General features: G+C 44.1%; 2 protein-coding genes across 2 annotated transcripts in view; both read right to left on the bottom strand.

The window, feature by feature from the left end:
- Positions 1-231: 231 nt before the first annotated feature.
- On the bottom strand, positions 232-3,558 carry irs4a (insulin receptor substrate 4a). The gene has a single exon (XM_076274875.1). The coding sequence runs from the start codon at positions 3,556-3,558 to the stop codon at positions 232-234; it is 3,327 nt and encodes a 1,108-aa protein (XP_076130990.1).
- Positions 3,559-8,492: 4,934 nt separating this feature from the next.
- The window catches only part of LOC143112585 (retinal guanylyl cyclase 2-like), a 12,266-nt gene continuing 451 nt past the window's right edge, over positions 8,493-20,307 (bottom strand). The window contains exons 1-18 of the mRNA XM_076274874.1: positions 20,008-20,307; positions 18,734-19,035; positions 17,963-18,317; positions 17,412-17,496; positions 16,703-16,799; positions 15,695-15,820; positions 14,607-14,687; positions 14,111-14,287; positions 13,670-13,826; positions 13,086-13,235; positions 12,585-12,733; positions 12,215-12,378; positions 11,424-11,616; positions 10,803-10,977; positions 10,219-10,317; positions 9,974-10,068; positions 9,560-9,645; positions 8,493-8,757 (exon numbers count right to left, since the gene is read on the bottom strand). The exon at positions 20,008-20,307 is cut by the window's right edge and continues 451 nt beyond it. Of these exons, the coding sequence (XP_076130989.1) occupies positions 8,619-8,757; positions 9,560-9,645; positions 9,974-10,068; positions 10,219-10,317; positions 10,803-10,977; positions 11,424-11,616; positions 12,215-12,378; positions 12,585-12,733; positions 13,086-13,235; positions 13,670-13,826; positions 14,111-14,287; positions 14,607-14,687; positions 15,695-15,820; positions 16,703-16,799; positions 17,412-17,496; positions 17,963-18,317; positions 18,734-19,035; positions 20,008-20,307 (2,930 nt within the window). The 3' untranslated portion in view covers positions 8,493-8,618. The remainder of the gene's footprint in view (positions 8,758-9,559; positions 9,646-9,973; positions 10,069-10,218; positions 10,318-10,802; positions 10,978-11,423; positions 11,617-12,214; positions 12,379-12,584; positions 12,734-13,085; positions 13,236-13,669; positions 13,827-14,110; positions 14,288-14,606; positions 14,688-15,694; positions 15,821-16,702; positions 16,800-17,411; positions 17,497-17,962; positions 18,318-18,733; positions 19,036-20,007) is intronic.

The following is a 20,307-nucleotide window of genomic DNA, read 5'->3' as shown; positions in this document are numbered from 1 at the left end:
TGTCACAATATATATATTTCTTTAGATAATTCAGTCAGATCCCCAAAATAACATTGAAAGTCTAAACAAAAATAACTGCCAAATAAAAAAAATAAGTGGGGCCTTTAAATTACTATAAATATTATTTTGAGATCTTTTTTTTTCCATCCATGAAATAAATATCTTTAGCCAACACACAGACCTGCATCCATAGCAGAGCCAAAAAAAACAAACAAAATGATTCTATTCACACTATTCTTTCCTTCTTCTCTTGTTGAAGACAGGGAAACAGAGACATAACCAACCTTTTGAGGCAGTGGTCGATCCTCGTGACACGGTGAAGTCTACACTGGCGTAGACTTCGTCCTCGCCGTGGGCCTGATCGGGGCACGTCGAGGGGACCCCATCGGTGTCCCCGGGAACCTCCCTCAGGTCAAAAGCGCCATAGTTGAGGTAGCTGGTTGAGTGGGGTTGCCCTCTTCCTGCACCAGAGCAAGGGACTGTGAGAAGGTTCGCTGGCGGTACAATGGGGCGAGAGGACAAGCGGTCATCCGCAGGTGACCTGTCGCAGCTAACAGAGCTTGGCCACCTTTTGCTGCTGCTGCTGCTACTCTCTGGTGGACTGGAGTTGGCTGAGGCCTTCATGCTACATACTGCCCTACCCGAGCCTGAGGGGGGTGAGAAAGTCTCGGAGCTGTGGCGCCTCCGGCCCGGAGCCTCCGTTCGCACCACCTGGAGATCCTCCTGCACGCACAGGTGCTGGTAGAGGCCCAAGGGGCTCTTGGCCGCCCCGGAGCCTGCGGCGTAGGCTTTCTCCAGGTCCAGGCAGTCTGTCTGCCCCTGGAGGTAGGCGCTCACGGCGGGGCGGGCGTAGTTCGGCGGGTTCCAGGGGGCCACGAGGGAGTGGCGTGGGGGACGCCCTTTAAACAGGAGGCTGTCCATGTCCAGGCCCATGTAGTCCTGGCCCAGGGGCGCACAGTGAGGATCGCAAGCGGACGCGAATGGGGCAGTCACAGTGGGAGAGGATGTTGGGGAGCGCGTGAGATGGTCTCCAAAGTCCATGTGGATGTACTCCCCCGGGCTCGGGGGAGAATCCGGATCGGTCGGCGTCTCTGCTGACATGTCCATCTGCCCCGATTTTTCCCGCAAGGGGGTCTTGTACGAGCGTGGCAGGGAGAAGTAGGAGCTGTGCGACTTGGGTGTGTCAGGCGGCGGGCTCTGGACGTACACTTCGGCCGCATGGCTAAACGACATGTCCATGTAGTCGTTGTACTCCATGGGCGTTCGGCCGCAGGAGGGGCTGGAGAGGGCGTGGGAGGAGCGGCCTTCGCCCGGCTGCATCAGCATGTAGCTGTCGGCATTCTGCTGTGAAGGCCGGACACACTGGATGTCCAGGGTGGACGGATGGAGAATGCTGGGATGCATAGGGATGTAGTCCGCCTTTTGGGAAGAACCGGAGCTGGTGGCGAACGTCATGGGCACATAGCCGTCATCCTCGTACAGCTTCCTTCGCACGTCAGAGGTGAACTGAAACGTGGGCTTGGATGGGTGGTGGCTCACTTCAGCGTAGGGCTTATAGTCCGACTTTGGGGAGCAGGCGCTGGTCGAATGGTGTTTGGACTCGACCGGACTGGACTCATCCAGCGAGGAGGACGTCTGAGTGGCTTTCTGCTGCATCAGGCCCCCACCGACCGCCGACTTTGACTTGGACGCGAGCGACAGTTTGATAAACGCTCTCTCCATGTAACTGCTCTCCTCCTCGAACGTCTTGGCCCGTTCGCCGTGCAGGTCGTGGTGGTAGTGGAGCTGGTAGCGGTCCATGGCCATGTAGTCCATCAGGCGGAAGTCGTCGCGGACGGGTGGCGTGCCGCAGAGCGACTCGGGCGTGCTGCTCCGAGCTCGGAAGTAGCGGAAGTCGCACGGGCTGGAGCAGAACTCGTCCGAGGAGTTGAAGCCGCCATCGCTGGGCGAGCCGCATATGGACGAGCTGGAGGGGCGTGTGTGCGTGTCGGAGGCCGAGCCGTGGCCGCTGCTGGACGACACGCTGATGGGGCTGGTGGCGGACAGGAAGTGGGAGGCTGGCTGGGAGACAGAGCGGACCGGGGCATGGGTGGACGATGAACCCGGGGACGTGGGCACGCAGCACGGGCCGGCGCTCTCCTCGCGGCACATGTTCACGCACGGGGTGTTCAGGTGCACCAGGGAGCCGGTGCCTGAGCTGAGGGGCCGCCCAATGGTGCCGTCGCCCTCGCTGGACGTTCGGAAGCGGTCGTTCCCCCCTTTGCTCTTGCCTTTTGGGGGAGTGCCCGTCATGGAGTCCACCCGGGCACAGCGACGCAGGCCCGTCTGCCTCGGCGGCAGGTTGCCTAGGTGACGGCGCGTGGTGATAAATGGGATTTGGTTCGATCCGGACGACTGGCTCTTGCTGCGGGGCCTGAACTCAGGGAAAGCCTTCAGTGCGCGCATGGTCTCCAGGATGGTCTCATGCATGTTCTGGGCCACAACGGAGTCCTCCACCTGCACCCATATCTCACCAGGCCCGATGGAGGACGACCGGCCCACCTCGATGAAAAAGAAGCTCTCCGAGTGCCCGCATCGCCTGATGTTCATCAGTGGCAGGTTCACAGAGGCCGTCTCGGAGTTAAGCTTCACAAGGTGAATTGTCTTAGCAGAAAGGCACAGACGGTAAACCCCCATCAAATTCTTAGTCTGCCCCAGACCCTTAGGCTTCACATTCACCTGCCACACTTCCTTGAAAATGGTGCCTGGCGAAATTGTTCCGTAGCCATCGTCCAACTCCTCTGGATCCAACTGCCCCTTTTTGCCCTCTGTCATCCAGTTATTAAATGCCTGGTACCACTCCTCCTGCTCCTGTTCGTTCTCAGCTACCATGGCAAAGTACTCATCTTTAGTGTACAGTGCAATGAGGTATTTGTTCTTAGCGTCAGCCCTCTTGTTGACAGTGAAACACTGGGAGAGATAGATGACCCTCTTAGGAGGACACATAACACTGGCAGTAGAGGCAGAGGCAGATTTCAGAGCGTTGCGGAATTTCTTCTCACTGTCGTAATATTCCAAGCGACTTGGGCCTAAGTGACTTGGCCCCCTCAACACGAAAAACCTCTTGTGACCGTGCCTCTGCTTTCTCAAGTATCCACACTTCCATACGTCTTTGTCCATAGCAGCAGAGTACGCTGCCGCCGAGGCGAAAGCAGCGGCAGCAGTTGCCTCAGCCGATAGAACACGACAAAATGCAGAGTCATGTACCTTGTATTGTAGCGAGGGCAAGGACTTTTTCATCCCGGCATCTTGAGCGGCCTCGTCTGAGAAAAGGTGCTGGGCTTTGAAATGATGCGGTGGCGGCGGATGTTGCCTCCTCGGCTGGAGACCTTGATGAGTGGAGGCCGTCAAGTGCAGTGGAAAGCGGGAGCTGCTGATGTTAACAGAGGATAATGATGGAGGCTCCGCGGCAGACTCGCCGTTTGTCGTGGTAGACGCTGTTTTTACAGTAACGCCGCGCGACTGTGCTTCCAACGTCAACATACCGCCGCTTTTTCGATAATTTAGTAAATCTTCCATGGGACAATGCAATGAAAGGTCACTTTACCTTGGTTACGCTGATGCACTGCCCATTCTTGTTAATGGGTTTGCAGCGCAAGTTAAAACAAGTCCTTCAATTTAGCCTCCATATCTTTTCAAATTCTGTTCACGGACGTGTTCAGCACGGGTTGTACAACAATATACGCCATTTTTGCATGCAATACTATTCCAATTGCCATTTTCAATCTTTATTTCCCCTTCACTCATGGTGGCTACACATCACTACAAACCAGCGAAAACATCACGTGACCCAAGCGTCAGCCCCCAATTCAAGATTGGCGACATTGTCCAATTTGCAAAGACTGACAATGCCACAAACCAATCAGATTTGGCAAATTGCCATCTACAGCCTTGGGATTGGTGTTTGTTTTGTGTCCAGACAGTGTAAAGGAGGACCGAAAAAGGAGGAATATGATGAAATGTAGCAGAGAAATGTGATGGATAGTCTCAGAAACCAACCGCTAAGAAGAATGTCGTATATTTCATATATTCTTATGAGCTCATTGGGTGAAATAGGCTATACCTTGTAGCATTTTGGCTATTTATGATGTTCAGCACTGAGTCAAGATGGATTTGTGTAGACAATTCAGTAAACCATGAAATCGGCGTGAAAATCTGATGTCCAAAAAGAGACCATTCTGTTTATTTAATGTTTAGGTGTAGGCTACGAAGCGAACGATGTTTACATCTTCATTCGTCAGTCTCCCATACTGAACACACTGTAATGTTTAATGAAACGTTTAATTGGGTAAATGTACCATTCCCGTTCAATGCTCGGTTTGGGCGAGAACAATGTAGGCATGCACGAGCCTTGAGGCATCAATCAATTGTCAGTGAAAAGTCAGGTGTACAGCCGCTCTTCCACTGTTTCAGCTGTTTACTTTGGTGTCAGAATAGTCCATCACTTTATTTTAGGCCTCAACTCAGTTTAGGCTATTGTGGCGTTCGAGGAAATTGTGTTAGGATTATAACTGTAGGCGATACGCACGCCTCATACACCACAAATATACACCAAACTCTTTGGCCATGTACAGAATAAAATTAAAATGAACAAATGTTGCCACTAAAAGTATACGACTACACAGTTTATGCGCATAGAGTTTTAATCTGTCGAGGGATAGTGGTGGGATTTTAATCTGGTTGAAATGACCTCTTCAATAGGTCCATGTCCTTTATTGGTGATATGCGATGGATTATCCATAACAGTCTCAGGGAGGTCGCCATCTGCCGCTGTCGTAGACTGGTTTTCCTCGAAGTCCCAGCGCTTTCGAATACGCAATAAGATCATTATTGAGGAGTCCGGCAGTCGGAAATATCTCTCCACACCATGCGATAAATTCATGTGATGGATTTGTAGGCTAATGGACGCTAATGACTCTTTAGGCTAAACATGTACATGACACTATGGGATCTATCATGTCATCATGCATTCTGAAGGTTCGCTGGTTTAAGATTAGCCTAACACACAGTTGCAAGGCCTTTCAAATTAATCCTAATCCATCCATCCATCCATCCATACATACATGGGTGGTTGACGTGACATGGCCTTGAGTGTCAAACATAAAGAAATGCCTACTGCAAATAAATGTGGCTATATTTTTCAGAAAAAGCTGTTTTATATTAACATATAGACCGTTCATGCCAGTCATATTCCTGTTTTTCACAATTTTCAGCCAAACCAGAAAAAGCTCACTGTCCCAAGCCCATAGTTTGATTTTGAACAAAACAAATACAATTAATTTAAATTTTCCCCTTATTTAAGTACGTATTAGATGTCTACTTATAAGTGTTCTGTTTTAAAACTTCAGGCATACAATTTTGAACCAGTCCTGAACAAAAAGATAAATCAATAGGCAATCATATGGTGTGACCCTAAATACTGTTTTTTTAAATGGGCAATTGTTTGGAGACTTTTGGGGATAGGGGCTCCTCCATTCAGGAAGTATAATAACATCCCAGAAGGACGTTGGAAGTTTAACAGGTGAGTTATCTCTCATATTTCTTTCAATAAATCAAGTGTTTCCAGCACTCCTACTTCAGTATCCCTTTTCACTGTCTTTTGGTGTGACCCATTTTACAAGAAAATGTCAAAAGTAAATGACTTTTTCGTCAATTAAAACTTTAAATCTATGTTACCATGTTGCAGTGAACATATAATTTTGGTGCTAGCATGTAGCCACAAGACTCATTGTTCTGCTAAAGTGCATGAAACCTCATGGTGTGACCCATAGGGTGTGACTTCATATCATATTGTGTGCGGGTTTTCTCGTCACCATATGATTTATTTGTCACACTAACTGCATTTTCCTTCATAAATAATGTTTTTTAATGTATATATTTAACTTATAGTTAGGTGAAATATATATATATATATTGACATATTTAAAAATGTTTAACATTATTTAAGATGTGCACCTATTACATGTATGGTGAATCACACACACATAAAACACAGAAATGACCCCACACTCACTCACACTGGATGCAAAAGCTATTTGACATTCTAAATATCAATAGTAGTCTGAGAAAATAAATTCTGATGTTAAAGAAAACAGTAATATTAATGTTGTCTTTATCACTGTAATTGCAACAATTTAATCTGATTATAATGCAGAATATGTTTTTAAATGATCTGAATACATTGTTGAATTTGTCTTTTAACAGATATGAAGAGAATAAACTCAAAGTAGAACTACAAACATTCAGATTGAAGCCCACCATTGAGAAGAGAAACCTAAGGGATCCCAAGCACTAATATTTGGTGGCATTCTGTTTTACACAGTTGTGATTTTTAACAGTGAATCTTTACCTGATATACCGGTCTTAAACTGTCTTTTGTTGTTTGTGAAATACTTATACTACACATTTTTGCGTTAACAGATTGTTATGTGGTGAGATTTATCATATGGCGTGACACCATATCATTTCATGTGACATCAAGAAATTATGAAAATAAAAAGGCTTTTGGGGTCTAAATCATACAAATCTCAATGGAACAGATAGGTAATAAGGTCAGCAAAAGTCACAAGCATTTTCTTTCTTTATATATCAAGGTATGGAAAAATTAATATGAAGTTTATTGAAAGATTAAGGACAAATGCCTGAGGAAACATTTGGCAAATAAATGCTAGATCTTGATGAAATAATGATAGAAGATTATGATACATTGACTCACATTAAAAAAATATATACCCCATTATAAATGTATACACAATAACTTTAATGTCACACCTTATGACAATTTTAGTCACTACCTCAACAAATTAGTGAATAAATATGAATTCCAATACAAAATCTAAAAGACCATAGGCCTACATATTTTTTGGAATGGGAGAGTCAGTACAACAGGACTACTGTAAGTGATTTCCATGCTTAATAGCTGAATTTCTTTTCAAAAACTTTTTTTGGCCTAAAATATCAACCACCCACATATACACATACATGTAGAGTGAGTTAACAATATAGTCTCTTGTAGTGTTGTCATGCAGTAGGCCTACTGAAGCATACAGGCCTCAAAACTGTATATTCTTTTGCGGTACATGCCATTGGTGCAAAGTTTGATATATCGACATTTGAAGACAACATTGAGAGAGTTTGACAGATGGCAATAGACTTGTAATGGTATGTGAAAATTCACAAACAAGTTAAAAAAAACAAACAAAAAAAAAAACGGTAGATAGCCATGATGGATCTTGCCTGACTCTCCCCCATTTTTCCTTCACCCCTAAATGTTTTTTTATTCCATGTGCTATGCTCAGATCTGCAGAATTGGGATACTGGTGTATGCTTAGAGCTGACATATTGGCCATGATGTCTCTTCTGTCTTCCCAAGGAGTAGGACTCTCTCATCAGAGGATTGACCTCATTTTCTGTCACCCATACTGAAGTTGACAGGTATGACCATTTGTCTTCATGACTCACCTGGAACTAGTTTTCTAAATACACTGCAGACAGAGTTCCTCTTGTGCAAGAAATCTACTCTATCAACAGCTCCTCAATCAGAAACAGAAACAGCACACTTTGCAGCATGTTAAATTGCATATATTTGTATTTATTCAAATGGAAGTGGGTGATTTGTCTGAATCATGTAAACACCATGACGTTTAGGACACTAACACAATGTGAATGATCACTTTCATGTACATCATACACATCTATACAATATACAACATATCACAATATACATTTTGCACCTACATGAAGCTCCCTTATGATAAAAACATGATATATTGATATTCATTTCTGCTTTTCCTGACATTTGTCGTAAAGAAGAGGGCTGATAATTATTTCAACATAATTGTATGTCCAGTATAGAATTCACAGTACAAACAAGCAGATCATACTGACAGAAGCATCCCTGCATGTTACATTTAATTATCACATAGAGCTTAACACTGCCCATAAACACTTACAATTGGGAACTGAATCAAAACGACTCTCATTTTAAATGTACGTGATACGGTACATTCTTTACACTTGACTTCATAATATGGTATCATGGCTTCCTCTGCAGCAACGTCTTTTTAGCACCACATTAGCTATTTATAATCTCCAGAGTCCAATTTGTGTCAGGAGACCCACTCACTAAAATAGCTCATTATCTCTGTGTGCTAAGTTCAGTTGGCTTCTATTGCATCATCCTCTCCTAGGGTTTCATTTTGGTCATCTGTGGTCCCAGGTATATTTTGTTGGTCTCTTTGTGTGTGTGTGTGTGTGTGTGTGTGTGTGTGTGTGTGTGTGTGTGTGTGTGTGTGTGTGTGTGTGTATTTGTGTGTTTGTGTGTGTGTGTTTGAATGTGCATGCCTTCATACAATTTGTGCTTTGTTCAGCTCCTCTAAGCAAGCCTTGTGTTTGTTTTTTACACCAAGTGTTGACTAATTTCCCTGTAGCCTACAGAATGCTCATGCTACTCAACGTCCAGCCAGCCTAATGTGCGCAGTCAGCAATGTAGGCCAAAAAGGATAAGAGGAAGAGGACTTTAACAGTCCCTCAACAAGTGTCCTCCTTCTTGACTCTGTCCATCAGTCAGAATAAGTGGCTCAAATGTGATGGTGCATCATGATGTTCTCGTCATAGTCCAGAGTGTGCAACTGAACCACTTGCCGGACAGCTGAAAGCTTCCTAACTGCTTTTCTCAGGATGCCCTTGAAGTCTTTGATCTCCTTCTCCTTGTGTACCCTGAAACACAGCAAAGATGAACAGCAACAGTCAGTTTCTGTTTGTTTGTTTGTTATTTGATTTTCGCCAGGGATATCTCTTTGTTATGAATTTTTCTCATGATCTCTCAGAATAAGTCTGCACACTTCTGAACATCTTTCTTTTGATGGATGTGGAGAAAAAATAAAGGGGTTAAAGGTTAAATATGGCAATGCCACGAGTGCCATGGCTCGATTTTGCTGAAAGACAATGTGGTGAAATTTTGTGATCACCACTGGTCCGTTGCATGTGCTAGTGGACAGCAGACTTCCTTCAGGGTTTGATAAGATGTTCTTTACACAGAAATGTTTAAGGGAGAGATGTTATGCGAGAGAGAGAAAGAGAGAGATGGTTGGACTGGACGCCAACCATGGCCACAAGCACTATGTAATGTTATACATCTTCCATGCATAACATTACCTCATTTTTTCTTCTCGGCAAGTTGTCTTTCTGCTTTCATCCGTTTATGTCGAGCTATCTCTTCCATCTGCAGGCCATGGGCTGCCGCTTTCCTGAAAGATACATCAAAAAAGTCCATGTTAACAGTAGACAAGGGGTGGCCAACCAAATTCCAAGGAGGTTTGATTTTTGTTCTGTCTCCTTCTCCCCTTGTTTTGAAAGAAATAACTAGGACATGATGGGTATGCTTTTTCTGTTGTTGTAGTAGAAAAATCCAGATATGTCCATTTAGTCAGATTTAGTTTACATCTGTCAGATTGGTTTTGTTGAGCCTCCAGGATAAAGGTTAGTCACCCCTGTGCAAGTCTGGTAAGGCAATCCTTACCCTGACTTTAACTCTGGAGGTATAGGCAGTGGTTTGTCGAAGCCAACTTTGCCGACCAGCCAGTAGGTATCTTCAGCGCCCTTTGCCTGGAAAGAACAATATGGAAGTTAGACACTTCCAGTAAAGGGTGTGTTTCTCTCTTTGCTTCTAAACTTTTCTTTTCTTTTTTTTATATAATACTGTTTGATATAATTTATGGTTCTGTCTTCCGTTGAGCACTAAATGGTGGTGATGTCAAAATCAAAATATTTCTTTGACTGATTCATTGCACAGATTCTAGCAATATGTGTGAAATGGGAATGAGAACACTTGCTCATCTTGACTCATGTCACACTTCCACAGGGGTATTACAGAGTTCCCCAACTACAGCATTTGCAGTTGATGACATTTTAAATGTATTGCTTTTTATTGTACCTTTGGTTCGGTCCTCGCCCTGACTTGGATTTGATATCCCTCTTTGAGTTCCAGAAGGATATTCACAGTGCTCTGACTCACGTGAATGCGGTAAGCTGTTGACAGATTGGGGGAGTCGGGGGGGGGGGGGGGGGGGGGGGGTTGGTGGCAATGAGTCAAAATGGGTGAACGGTATCTAATTCAGAAATGATTAATGTACCCATATTCATCACAGTGTATTTGGTGCTCCTGAAGGATGAACTCACGCATTCCAGAGGATTCCATTTTAGAAGCTGTGGTGACGGTGTCACCGAACAGACAATACCGTGGCATGGTGAGGCCAACCACACCTGTTACACAAGGGCCTAGAACCAACAGATACATTTAAGCATCAATGGGGCATTTATTGCACATTGTGGTGTGACTTGCTCCTTGCTTGGCAGCTACAAGTAATCTTATGAGGCTGACTCAGTATAGGGGAAATAGCTGCATGTGTTTCATTTACACCAGATGGCACCCATGAGTCAGTTTTATTTACTGCCTGACTGAGTGAGAGTACCATGTTGTTGAAATGGATGTTGTGAATGTGCAGTGTGCCTGTCATTGACTGGATTATCAGGCTTAAATGTAGATAAATGCACATAAGTTTTTTCACCAAGTGATTTTAACTACAATTAGTTTTTTTTTTTTTTTAACAACACCACAATCTGACATTTTGAGCCTTCATTTGCGAATGTTTAAAGAAACCTGTGGCACCCAGTGCAGAATTGGCCAATAGGACGCCGTGGCCCAGGCACTGACCTGTGTGCAGTCCTATTGACCAATAGGACGCTGTGGCCCAGGCACTGACCTGTGTGCAGTCCTATGCGTATGCGCACCGGCACCTCAGGCATGTGTCTCATCCTGAAGGTTCCCACAGCGCTGAGGATGTCCAGGGCCATGTTGGCAATCTCAGCGGCGTGCCGATTACCATTGAGCTCAGGCACCCCTGATGCCACCATATAGGCATCCCCAATGGTCTCCACCTAAACACATCAGAATCCATATCGTAATTACATCTGAATGAAAACTAGTCAGATAGTACAGAGAATGAATGGGCTACATTCAAGACAAAGTACTTCTTAGAGGATTTTCTATATTTCTGTGTACTTCATAGGTTTGAAAGGGATGTCAGCCAATAGGAATATTGTGAACATTTGTCTAGCTGCTGTGTGTACTTCCTGTACTAAGCAAAGGTAAGTTTTACAGGCACAATTGTTGATATTTGTGCTTTTTCACAAACTTTGTAACACTGCCCTACAGTTATACACACAAATATTTGATTGAATTTTAACACTGACTCCTTCATTGACCCATGCATTTCAGAAAATTGCTGTCGACTATCTCAATACAGCTAAAATTCACAGCAAAAATGCTTCAAATGTACTACTCATCGTATTGAAAACATCCAGAGAATGCTTTTACCATATACCTTGTACACATCATGGTTTCCAATGATGGCATCAAACACCGTGTAAAGGTCATTTAGCAGGTCAACAACCTCAATCGGCTCACTGTTGGCTGAGATTGTGGTGAAGCCCACAATGTCACTAAAATACAGCGACACACTGTCAAAGTACTCCGGCTCCACAGCGCCACCTATCTTCAGGGCCTCTGCCACAGACCTGAGGGAGCAAAGTGCAGTCGTTAGCAATCCATGGCTCACTGATTGTGAATGCTGCATTGTCAAGACCCAGCGGAATAGAGTACCCAGCACGGGGTGTTCATGTGTTGAATGTAAATTTGGGAGGATTTACATGAAATGAAGTGTACATTCAGCTGTCGTGACATGGGGTCCTTGCCCTTTGTTCTGAGGTCCACATCATTGCTGGGTGTGGTGCAACAGATGTGACATAGCAGAAGTGAAAGCTGGAGAGTGCCTTCCCTTGAATGTGCTTGGCATGGGGATATTTTTAGATCATGATTTAATATTTCATAAAGGGTGAAATGTGAAGTTTGAGAATATGTGTGCGTGTGTGTGTGTTTCGAGAGGGGTGCATATGTCTGTTCATGCATGAGGAGTGTGTGGGTGAGTGTGATTTTGTGTGCGTGCGTGTGTGCGCGCGCGCGTGCGTGCGTGTGCCATTGCGTGTATAGACATGTGTTTACCTGCAGCTCTGTGTGTGGCTGTGCGTGAGTGTGTACGCATGTGTGTGTGTGTACGTGAGCACGCGCGTGTGTGTGGGTGTGTGTGTGTGCTGCATGCTCCAGTGCTGTACTCACGGGGGCAGCATCTGTGTGAGCAGTTTCTCCGTCTTCTGTTTCTCGATCTCCAGCTCCTCTGTCCTCTCCCGGATCAGCTCCTCCAGGTTGGAGGAGTACTGCTCCAGCATGCGCAACATGGAGTCAATGATGTTGGTCCTCCGGCCCTTGTTTATGTTTTTAAACTGAGAAAAGAATGAATTAATGAAAGTCTTACTTCAAATGAAAGATTATATGCCAGATCATATGTTTAAATAATCACTTTGTGTGCCTTGATAAAGTGCTATATAAATGCAAGTTAATGGGTTAGTCATGTCTAATGAAATCATATTTTTCATAAATTATATATATTTGTGTGTGTGTGTGTGTGTGTGTGTGTCTGTGGGCATACCAGGTCAAATATCTCTTCAAAGGGCGGCCGTTTTTCTGGCTGCTCATTCCAGCACTGTTTGATGAGTTGAATGCACTCTAGAGGGGCATGGTCAGGCGTTACTACAGGCCGACACAGGGGTGGTGGTTTCTTAACTCTTTGAATGATCTCTGTTGAGAAAATTACCAACACAACATACCTTATTGACATGTGCCTATTAATATATAAATGAATTATTTAAAATAGATTTTATATATGCACTTGTATGCTGTTTTATATATATGTGACATTTGTGCCCTTGATTGTAAAATATTTGAATATTAAACTGAACAATCTCAGCAGAAAAGAGTGGAATTTTGTTTAGAGTGATGTAATCCCAGTACTAATGTATGCTGGTACACCCCCCCCCCGCCCCCGCCCCCGGGTGTGTTTATAGGGGAGCTGATGGGCTGGTGCACCCCCCCCCCCCCCCCCCGGGTGTGTTTATAGGGGAGCTGATGGGCTGGTGCAGGCTCTTCTCACCTTCAGCGGTGAGGTTGAGCATGAAGAAGGGGGGTCTCCGGAGCACCACCTCCTGCATGATGATGGAAAGGCTGTAGACATCGCCCTCTCTGGTACCTCTACTTCCAGGGTGAGGGCTGCGAAGAATCTCAGGGGCTGTCCACAGGAGGTCTGAGGGGTACATAGACACGTGCACTCTACCATCAACTGAGAATTAACAAAGTCCAAGTGAACACTTAAGAGAAACATGATTGAAAATTTAGAATAAAAAAATGATCACTCTCTTTCATATTACTTTATTGGTTTATATATATATATGTATATAAATAGCACATTATTATGCTATAGGCCAAGAGAATTAGCATAGGTTTCTGCCTGCAGAACTTTCAGCACCACGGACAGCGCACCTAGACTACAACATGCTCACAGCTAACACATACAGTATAAACATACAGCAAAATAGCAATCAGTTGCAAATATATAACTCATTTGACTGGAAATGGCTGAGCAACTAAGTTTGGAATGTAGATGGATGGATATATGGTATTCGTCTTATCATATTTTGCTTGTACACTTGAAGACTCCTTAATGAAACTTGTACTCACCTTCTGGCTTTGGCTCCTGATAAGGAAACTTATGTGCCTCCAGCACCTTGTTAACACCGTAGTCAGTGACCTTGAGTACAAAGCGCCCGTCCACAACACAGTTGGTGGACTTCAGTCGCCCGTGGCACACATTCCGATTGTGTAAGTACTTCATACCCTGTGGAAGAACCCCATTGAAGACTTTGTTGAGTGTTATTTATTATATTAGTGGAATAGACTGTCAACTATGACATGTATGTAAATTGCCTCTGCTCTGTTTATGACAGATTTAACAATTGGCTTTAATGATTTCATTTTGTCAATGCCTTGAATTGTGGTCACATCAAATCTCTGAAAGGAATGGTGCGATGATCTCTCCATAGCCCCCATTGAGAACCAAGTGGTCTGGTTATCGGTTGGCCCATGTGAGGCTGTAAACGCAGGCCAGATTATGTCACTTGCCTTAATGAGATCCAACAAGAGTGAAGACTTAAACATCCAGTCCAACTTCACATCCGGATTGCGAAGTAGGTCATACAGGCTTCTTCGTGAGCAGAAATCTGTCACTATGGCAAAGACCCCACAGTCAAGGAAGTACCCCAGAAAAGGGTTGATGTTCTCATGCCTTATGTCTTTCATCTGTAGGGAGGTGATTCAACATGAGCCATCACAGCATCTCAGAGCATAAGCTACTTTTTGCTTTAAATATTCTCTTTTCTTCATACAGTATTACGACAGTGTGGCCATAAATGCAATGTTTCCACTTTCAGTTCACAATTCTGTACAGTTTATTGCTTTTTATTACTTTTACACATTTTGATGCATTTATATATTATAAGAGTTTAGTCAATGCTGTTGCCTAAGATAATAGCTAGATAAAAGCAAGATTCTTTGCAACATCCTCAACATTGCAGTGCTTTGTAACTGCCGTATGATTTTGTATCAGGGAGAAACCCACTAGCTCAAAGACATCACTGGTCTGAATATTTATGGCTCCGAAATTTCCATCTGGGAGTCTCTTCAGCCAGGCCCAGTCACCCTGTGAGTAAATAAATAAACAAACAAATAAATAAATAAACAAAGAAAGCACATACACTACCGGTCAAAAGTTTGGGGTCACTTAGAAATTTCCATTCAACTTCATTATAGACAGAATACCAGCTGAGATCAAGGCAGCAGTTTTCAGATTACATGATGTGCTTACATAATTGCAATAAGGGTTCTCAACTGTTCTAGAAAGAAACGGCTCGTCTTTAAACATTGCCCATTATCAGCAACCATTCATCCAATGTTCCAAAGGCACATTCTGTTTACTAATCTGATATCATTTGAAAAGGCTAACTGAGAAAACATTGGAGAACCATTTTTTTTCAACACATAACACAATGGCATATTGTGCCGTGTTACAATTAATTAGATTCGTTCAATTCTACTTAGAGTGGAGATGAGAAAGCTGAGATACACCAAGGTGATGGAGGATAGCTCAAATAAATGCAATTGAAGTGCAGCATACACTGTTAAAGCCACATGTTTTATATATTTCAAGACACATATCAAAACTGTAGAGAGGGTGATGAGATGCCACAGGCATAAAATGTGTATTATTCAATCGGAAAAAGAAGCTGAATTCTAGTTGGAGGTTAAGGACATTCTCTACAAGGATATCTGTGAGTCCTTCAGTAACTTAAAGAGAGCGCCAAAATCTCCTGGTGCTTTACAGAAAGAGCTGTGAAATTGATGCAATAAGTTAAAGAGCATCAGGTATTCACCCCTTAACCTACAGTACAAGTCAGGAATTATCTGCTGTAAAAATGCCTTGACATCAAAATATGATCAGGGTGGTGTTTTCTTACAGTTCCATCATATTATAGCACATCACCGCGTCCATCAGCTCGGTGAGCATTCTCCTATTCGGGGTGTGTGACCACAAGATGTTGCTGCTGCTTCGCCGCCAGTCGTCAAAAACACGCAAAATGTGATTATTCCGCCATCCCTATGATGTGAAAAGGCATCCCAACCAAAAATACCACTGCAGGGGCAGCTTACCTCGAATATCACTATGTTGGAGTTCTCATGTGTGGCTAGGGTGAGGCTGGAGACTGTGGAGGGAGTTCTCACGCTCTGATCTGCATTTGATGGCCTTCTGGTCATGTCACTCTGAAAGCTCAATTTCTGGGGAAAAAAGAAATGGAAACAGTATGTTACCTGGACGTCTCCTTAGTCTGTTCTTGTCACTAAACCGCTAGTGTAGTATGAGTATAGTTATTGAGTATGATAAGTATAACTATAACCCTTCTTGTGTATTCCATGTGTATAGTTATTACCCTTGTGATGTCTTTGTGTTCATTGTCATTTGCAGTGTTCTCTACTATTGAGTAATACTAAGAGCATGAAGTCAGTTAACCTAGCCTACAGCAAACCTAGCATATAGGTTATATGTTGAAAAAATAAAATTAATGAAATGTATCTTGTATGCTTCAGTTTGTTGTATGTTTTTTAAGCTTGTAGACTTGTATTGTCTGTCTGGCTGCCCTCCACTCTTTGCTGACAAAGTGCTGAAGACTATCTTTTCCAAGATTTACAACGTGTGAGTTTCTTTCGTGTTTGTGCAAGCCTTTGTCATGCGTGACTAGACACTCCAGGCTAGCTGAGATGTACTTCAGAGAATTTTTCGTTGTAATCTCAATGTCTGACTATCATATCAATGCCATAGCCAGTGAATAGCAAGGTCTTTCATTTCAGAGCCAGGAAATATGCACTGCAATTAATCCTTTGAATCTCTGCAAACTGCCTCTACAAACCAGGTTTTTAAAATTCTCTTTCCCAAGTTTATTTCTAACCTATTGTGTGGCTCCCATTGTTTTAGCTCATAGGATGACAAATGATGTGGTGTGATTTGAAATCTGTCTAAGCTTTATTGTGTGCCATTAACTATTTCACGCAGGGTCCCATGCAAATTGCAGTGGTAGTGTTCAGCACTTGGATTATTTTCTCTCGAAAGCATAATTACAGGTAACCTCGAAAGAAAAGGGTCAGGGGTCAGAAACACTGAACCTTGTTGCTAAGTGACGGATTGATGAAAGTGACATCGTTGAGGGTGAGAAGGATCTTGTTCGGCCCCCTCATCAGTCGAAACTTGATGATGCGGCGTCTGCATGTGAAGGGAGAGAGGACAAGGACACATCTCAGAGGCAGCCTTACTTAGTTAAACTAAAGCAATCTGGCATCATTAACACCAACATTTAATATTTAGCTTGGCAAAATCAGTTTTGAGCAGATGGGATTATTGGTTTTCTTAGTGAGTCAGAAAATGAATGGGGTCAGGATACGCTTGGCACATAGATATGGCAACCATAGAGGGACAAGTAGACTTACATCGACAAGTAGCACCATAAATCAAACAAATGCGAGTGGAAATGCTGAATGAGATCACATTTCACATAATCACATAAACGGCTATCAATAGATCACCACCACTGATCCAGCTGACATACAGTGGATAGTGCAGTTTCTCTGTTTTCACTTGATTACAGTACATCAATGTGATTCTGCTTGTTAGGGCCCAACCATACTATAGACGTAATGTGATGGAAAAAAGAACATCATTTTTTAATTTTTATTTTTATATTCAACCAGCATGATCAACCATAATGGTCAAACAGGGAGACAATCAACACGCTATCTAAAGCTTAGATCAGTAATCTCAGGATAGAACGGATTTGACCCAATAGGATCAGCTGCAATTCTCAACTTCAGCACATACCTTATGCAGTAATAGAATGCCGTGCCTAGTACAATGGACAGCACTGTTGACAGGAAGCCTGTGATCAGTAGAACGGGAGCCACACCTGTATTCAGATAGAAGAAAAATACAAAACAAAACAAAAAACAGTTAAAAAAAAAGGCTGTTGAGTCCTGTAATGTGAAGAGCCCTCGGTGGCACTTCAAAGTGACTCATTCATAGTGACGCTGTGTTTTTTTTTTCCTTTCCGTTCTCAATCTCCAGCATTTTGGCTAAAATTAAACCAACCCCCCATGGGTGAGTCACTGGAGCCTCTTGTTTATGTTATACCTGCACTACTCTGTGCAGCCTGTAGGTATTCAGTTATATGTTCAAAACTCTATGCAGTCCTAACAACTGAGGATCCAGGGGAAATGTGAGAGGCTAAATTGGTTTATATATTTTCTTCTGACTTAATTATATTCTAGTCCTCCTCAATCATTCAGATCATTACTTAGGTACATTGCTTCACTGCCATGTTTTCTCTTCACTCTCATTTTTTCTCTCCTCCTCACAGCTCCCCGATGACTCACCTCTGGTGCAGAGCGACCCACGGGTGAACCAGCAGCTGGAGTCGGCCTTGGGCTGGTTCCCCCCCGGGAAGTGAATGGACCGGCCCAGGAACCTCACCATGCCTGCCTCCAGGTCCACCTGGTGGGTGGGGCTCAGCTCCCATGCCAGGCCGTCCGTGTCCAGCAGCACGTAATCCAGGAAGCCGTGGCCGGAGTGGTTGGTGCGCATGTGGTGGCTGAAGCCGTAGAAGGCCATGTTCTTACTGTGGCGGGCCAGCGAGGCCCCCGACAGCCAGGCTTTGGAGACGCGCACGCTCTGCATGGCATTGGCCAGGAAGAGGATGGAGCTATAGATGGTTCCGAACAGCGGGGACACCTAGGGGTAAGGAGGGGAGATGCATGAATAGACAAGGGATTGTTATTTGTTAATTGTGAGGAACCTTGTGAAGAACCTAGTGAAGAACCACAGTGAAACACCATCTAAATATGGGAGGCATTAAAAAGGTTCCGAGGGTGTTGAAATCTGGGGAATGGACACACAGATTTCAAGTCTGGCCAGCCTGCCATATAATTGTAAAGCTGTTGAAGCTGGTGTGGTTCTATATCAATTCTACACATAGACACATTTTACCCAAATTCTACCCATAAACACACACACACACACACACACACTCACACACACTCACACACACACACACACACGCACACACACACACACACATACACACGCACACACACACACACAGAGCATGCTTCTAACTAGTAATCATGTAACGTATGTGCACAGGTGACCTGGTGTGGCTGCATATTCACAGGTAGCTCATTGGATCTGACTGCCTCCTCAAAGGCCTGGTGGAAGGAGTTGTCCATCGACTCCATGGTGACGGTGAGCACTGCATCGTACGCCCGCCTTAGTTTGCTGTTCTTCTGCAGCGGTGGGTACTTGACCCCTCGGTAGGGCAGGCTGTAGAGGAGGGTGTCGTACGGGACGAAGACCAGCGAGCCATCGGTCAAGTGCATATCCATGGCTGTCTCCAGGAGCAACTTCTGAGTGTCACCACCAATCAGCACAGAGTGCATGCAGAGAATGACCACTGGACAGAGAGAGAGAGAGAGAGAGAGACAGAGAGAGAGAGAGAGATAGACAGTGAGACAGAGAGAGACAGAGAGAGAGAGAGAAAGACAGAGAGAGAGAGACAGAGACAGAGAGAGAGAGAGAGAGAGAGAGAGAGAGAGAGAGAGAGAATGAGAGAGAGCACACTCAGAAGCAGAATCACACAAAGAAGTGTCTTACTGATCTCTTTGGATCTCGAAGATCTGTGAGACTTGGCAGTCTCTGATCTACCAAGCAAGCTCTGACATGCTGAGAGTTATGTAAGATTTATTCAGAGGCAGACTTAGAATATTACACAGGCCAATTTTTAAATCCTCTGAACTTTCTAGCATTGTTTGAATCAGCGGATTTATTTTCCCTACTCTTACAGGGATTTAAAGCATCAGAAAGAAGAACTGATGAAATGGACCTAAAGCACACATACTGTACAGCTGAAGTCTGACCTAAGTCTAACTTAGATGTTATATGGAGTCTGCCTCTCAAAAGAAACAGACTGTCAAGGTTAGTATATTTCTGAGTTACTGAGGACATTTCATCTTTAGTCCCACAACCATTTCTAAAGCAGCTATATGAGCTTTATCCAATATTCTGTATCTGATATTATTAAAAGGTTTTATACAGGCCTGAAAGCCTTGACATGTTTCCACATCTTGAAGTGGTAGTGTTTAGAAAAAATAGGATCAAAGGTGGAAGATGTCTGTAGCTCAAGTCCAAATCGAGCAATTCAGTTCTCAGGAGGTTTTAGGCGTTAGTGTGGAGAAATCTTTTCATCTCTCTGTTTTCAAACACTAGCTTCAGCTTGTCCACTGTGATTATTCAATTATTAAGATATAGAAAACTCCAGTACATAAGAAACAAACAAATTCTATATTTTAAGAAATTATTTTAAATTGATCTCCCTCCTAGCAGACAAGATGCACTTTGCTACTCCTTGGCAATGCGTAAAACTTACTGCGAATCTCACGCATTTTCCTGATCTTTGCCAGTGTGTGGCGCATGCTGCTGGGGTGATTTCCAGCGGACAGCACTGCCCGGACTGGGAAGCCATTGCTTCGCAGGGCGTCAGCCACCTTATTGGCTGTGTCTGTCCACACGTCATCAGCGGAAGCAATAATGGCCATATTTGCCCATCGAAAGTTCCGCACCAGGGCTAGTAGCACCCGGATTGGGGACGGCACAGTGCGGGCGAAGGTGGGATGCCGCGCTGTGTTGTCCAGCTCGTAGTTTACACACGCCCAGGAGAACATGGCCT

Source organism: Alosa pseudoharengus, unplaced genomic scaffold (genome assembly GCF_046254945.1).
Source record: "Alosa pseudoharengus isolate Yale_2024_CS ecotype anadromous, Long Island Sound unplaced genomic scaffold, YU_APseudo_1.1 YU_APseudo_1.1_scf_8, whole genome shotgun sequence".
Lineage (NCBI taxonomy): Eukaryota > Metazoa > Chordata > Actinopteri > Clupeiformes > Clupeidae > Alosa > Alosa pseudoharengus.
The sequence above is the reverse complement of the archived record's forward strand: the minus strand, read 5'-3'. Positions and strand labels throughout refer to the sequence as shown.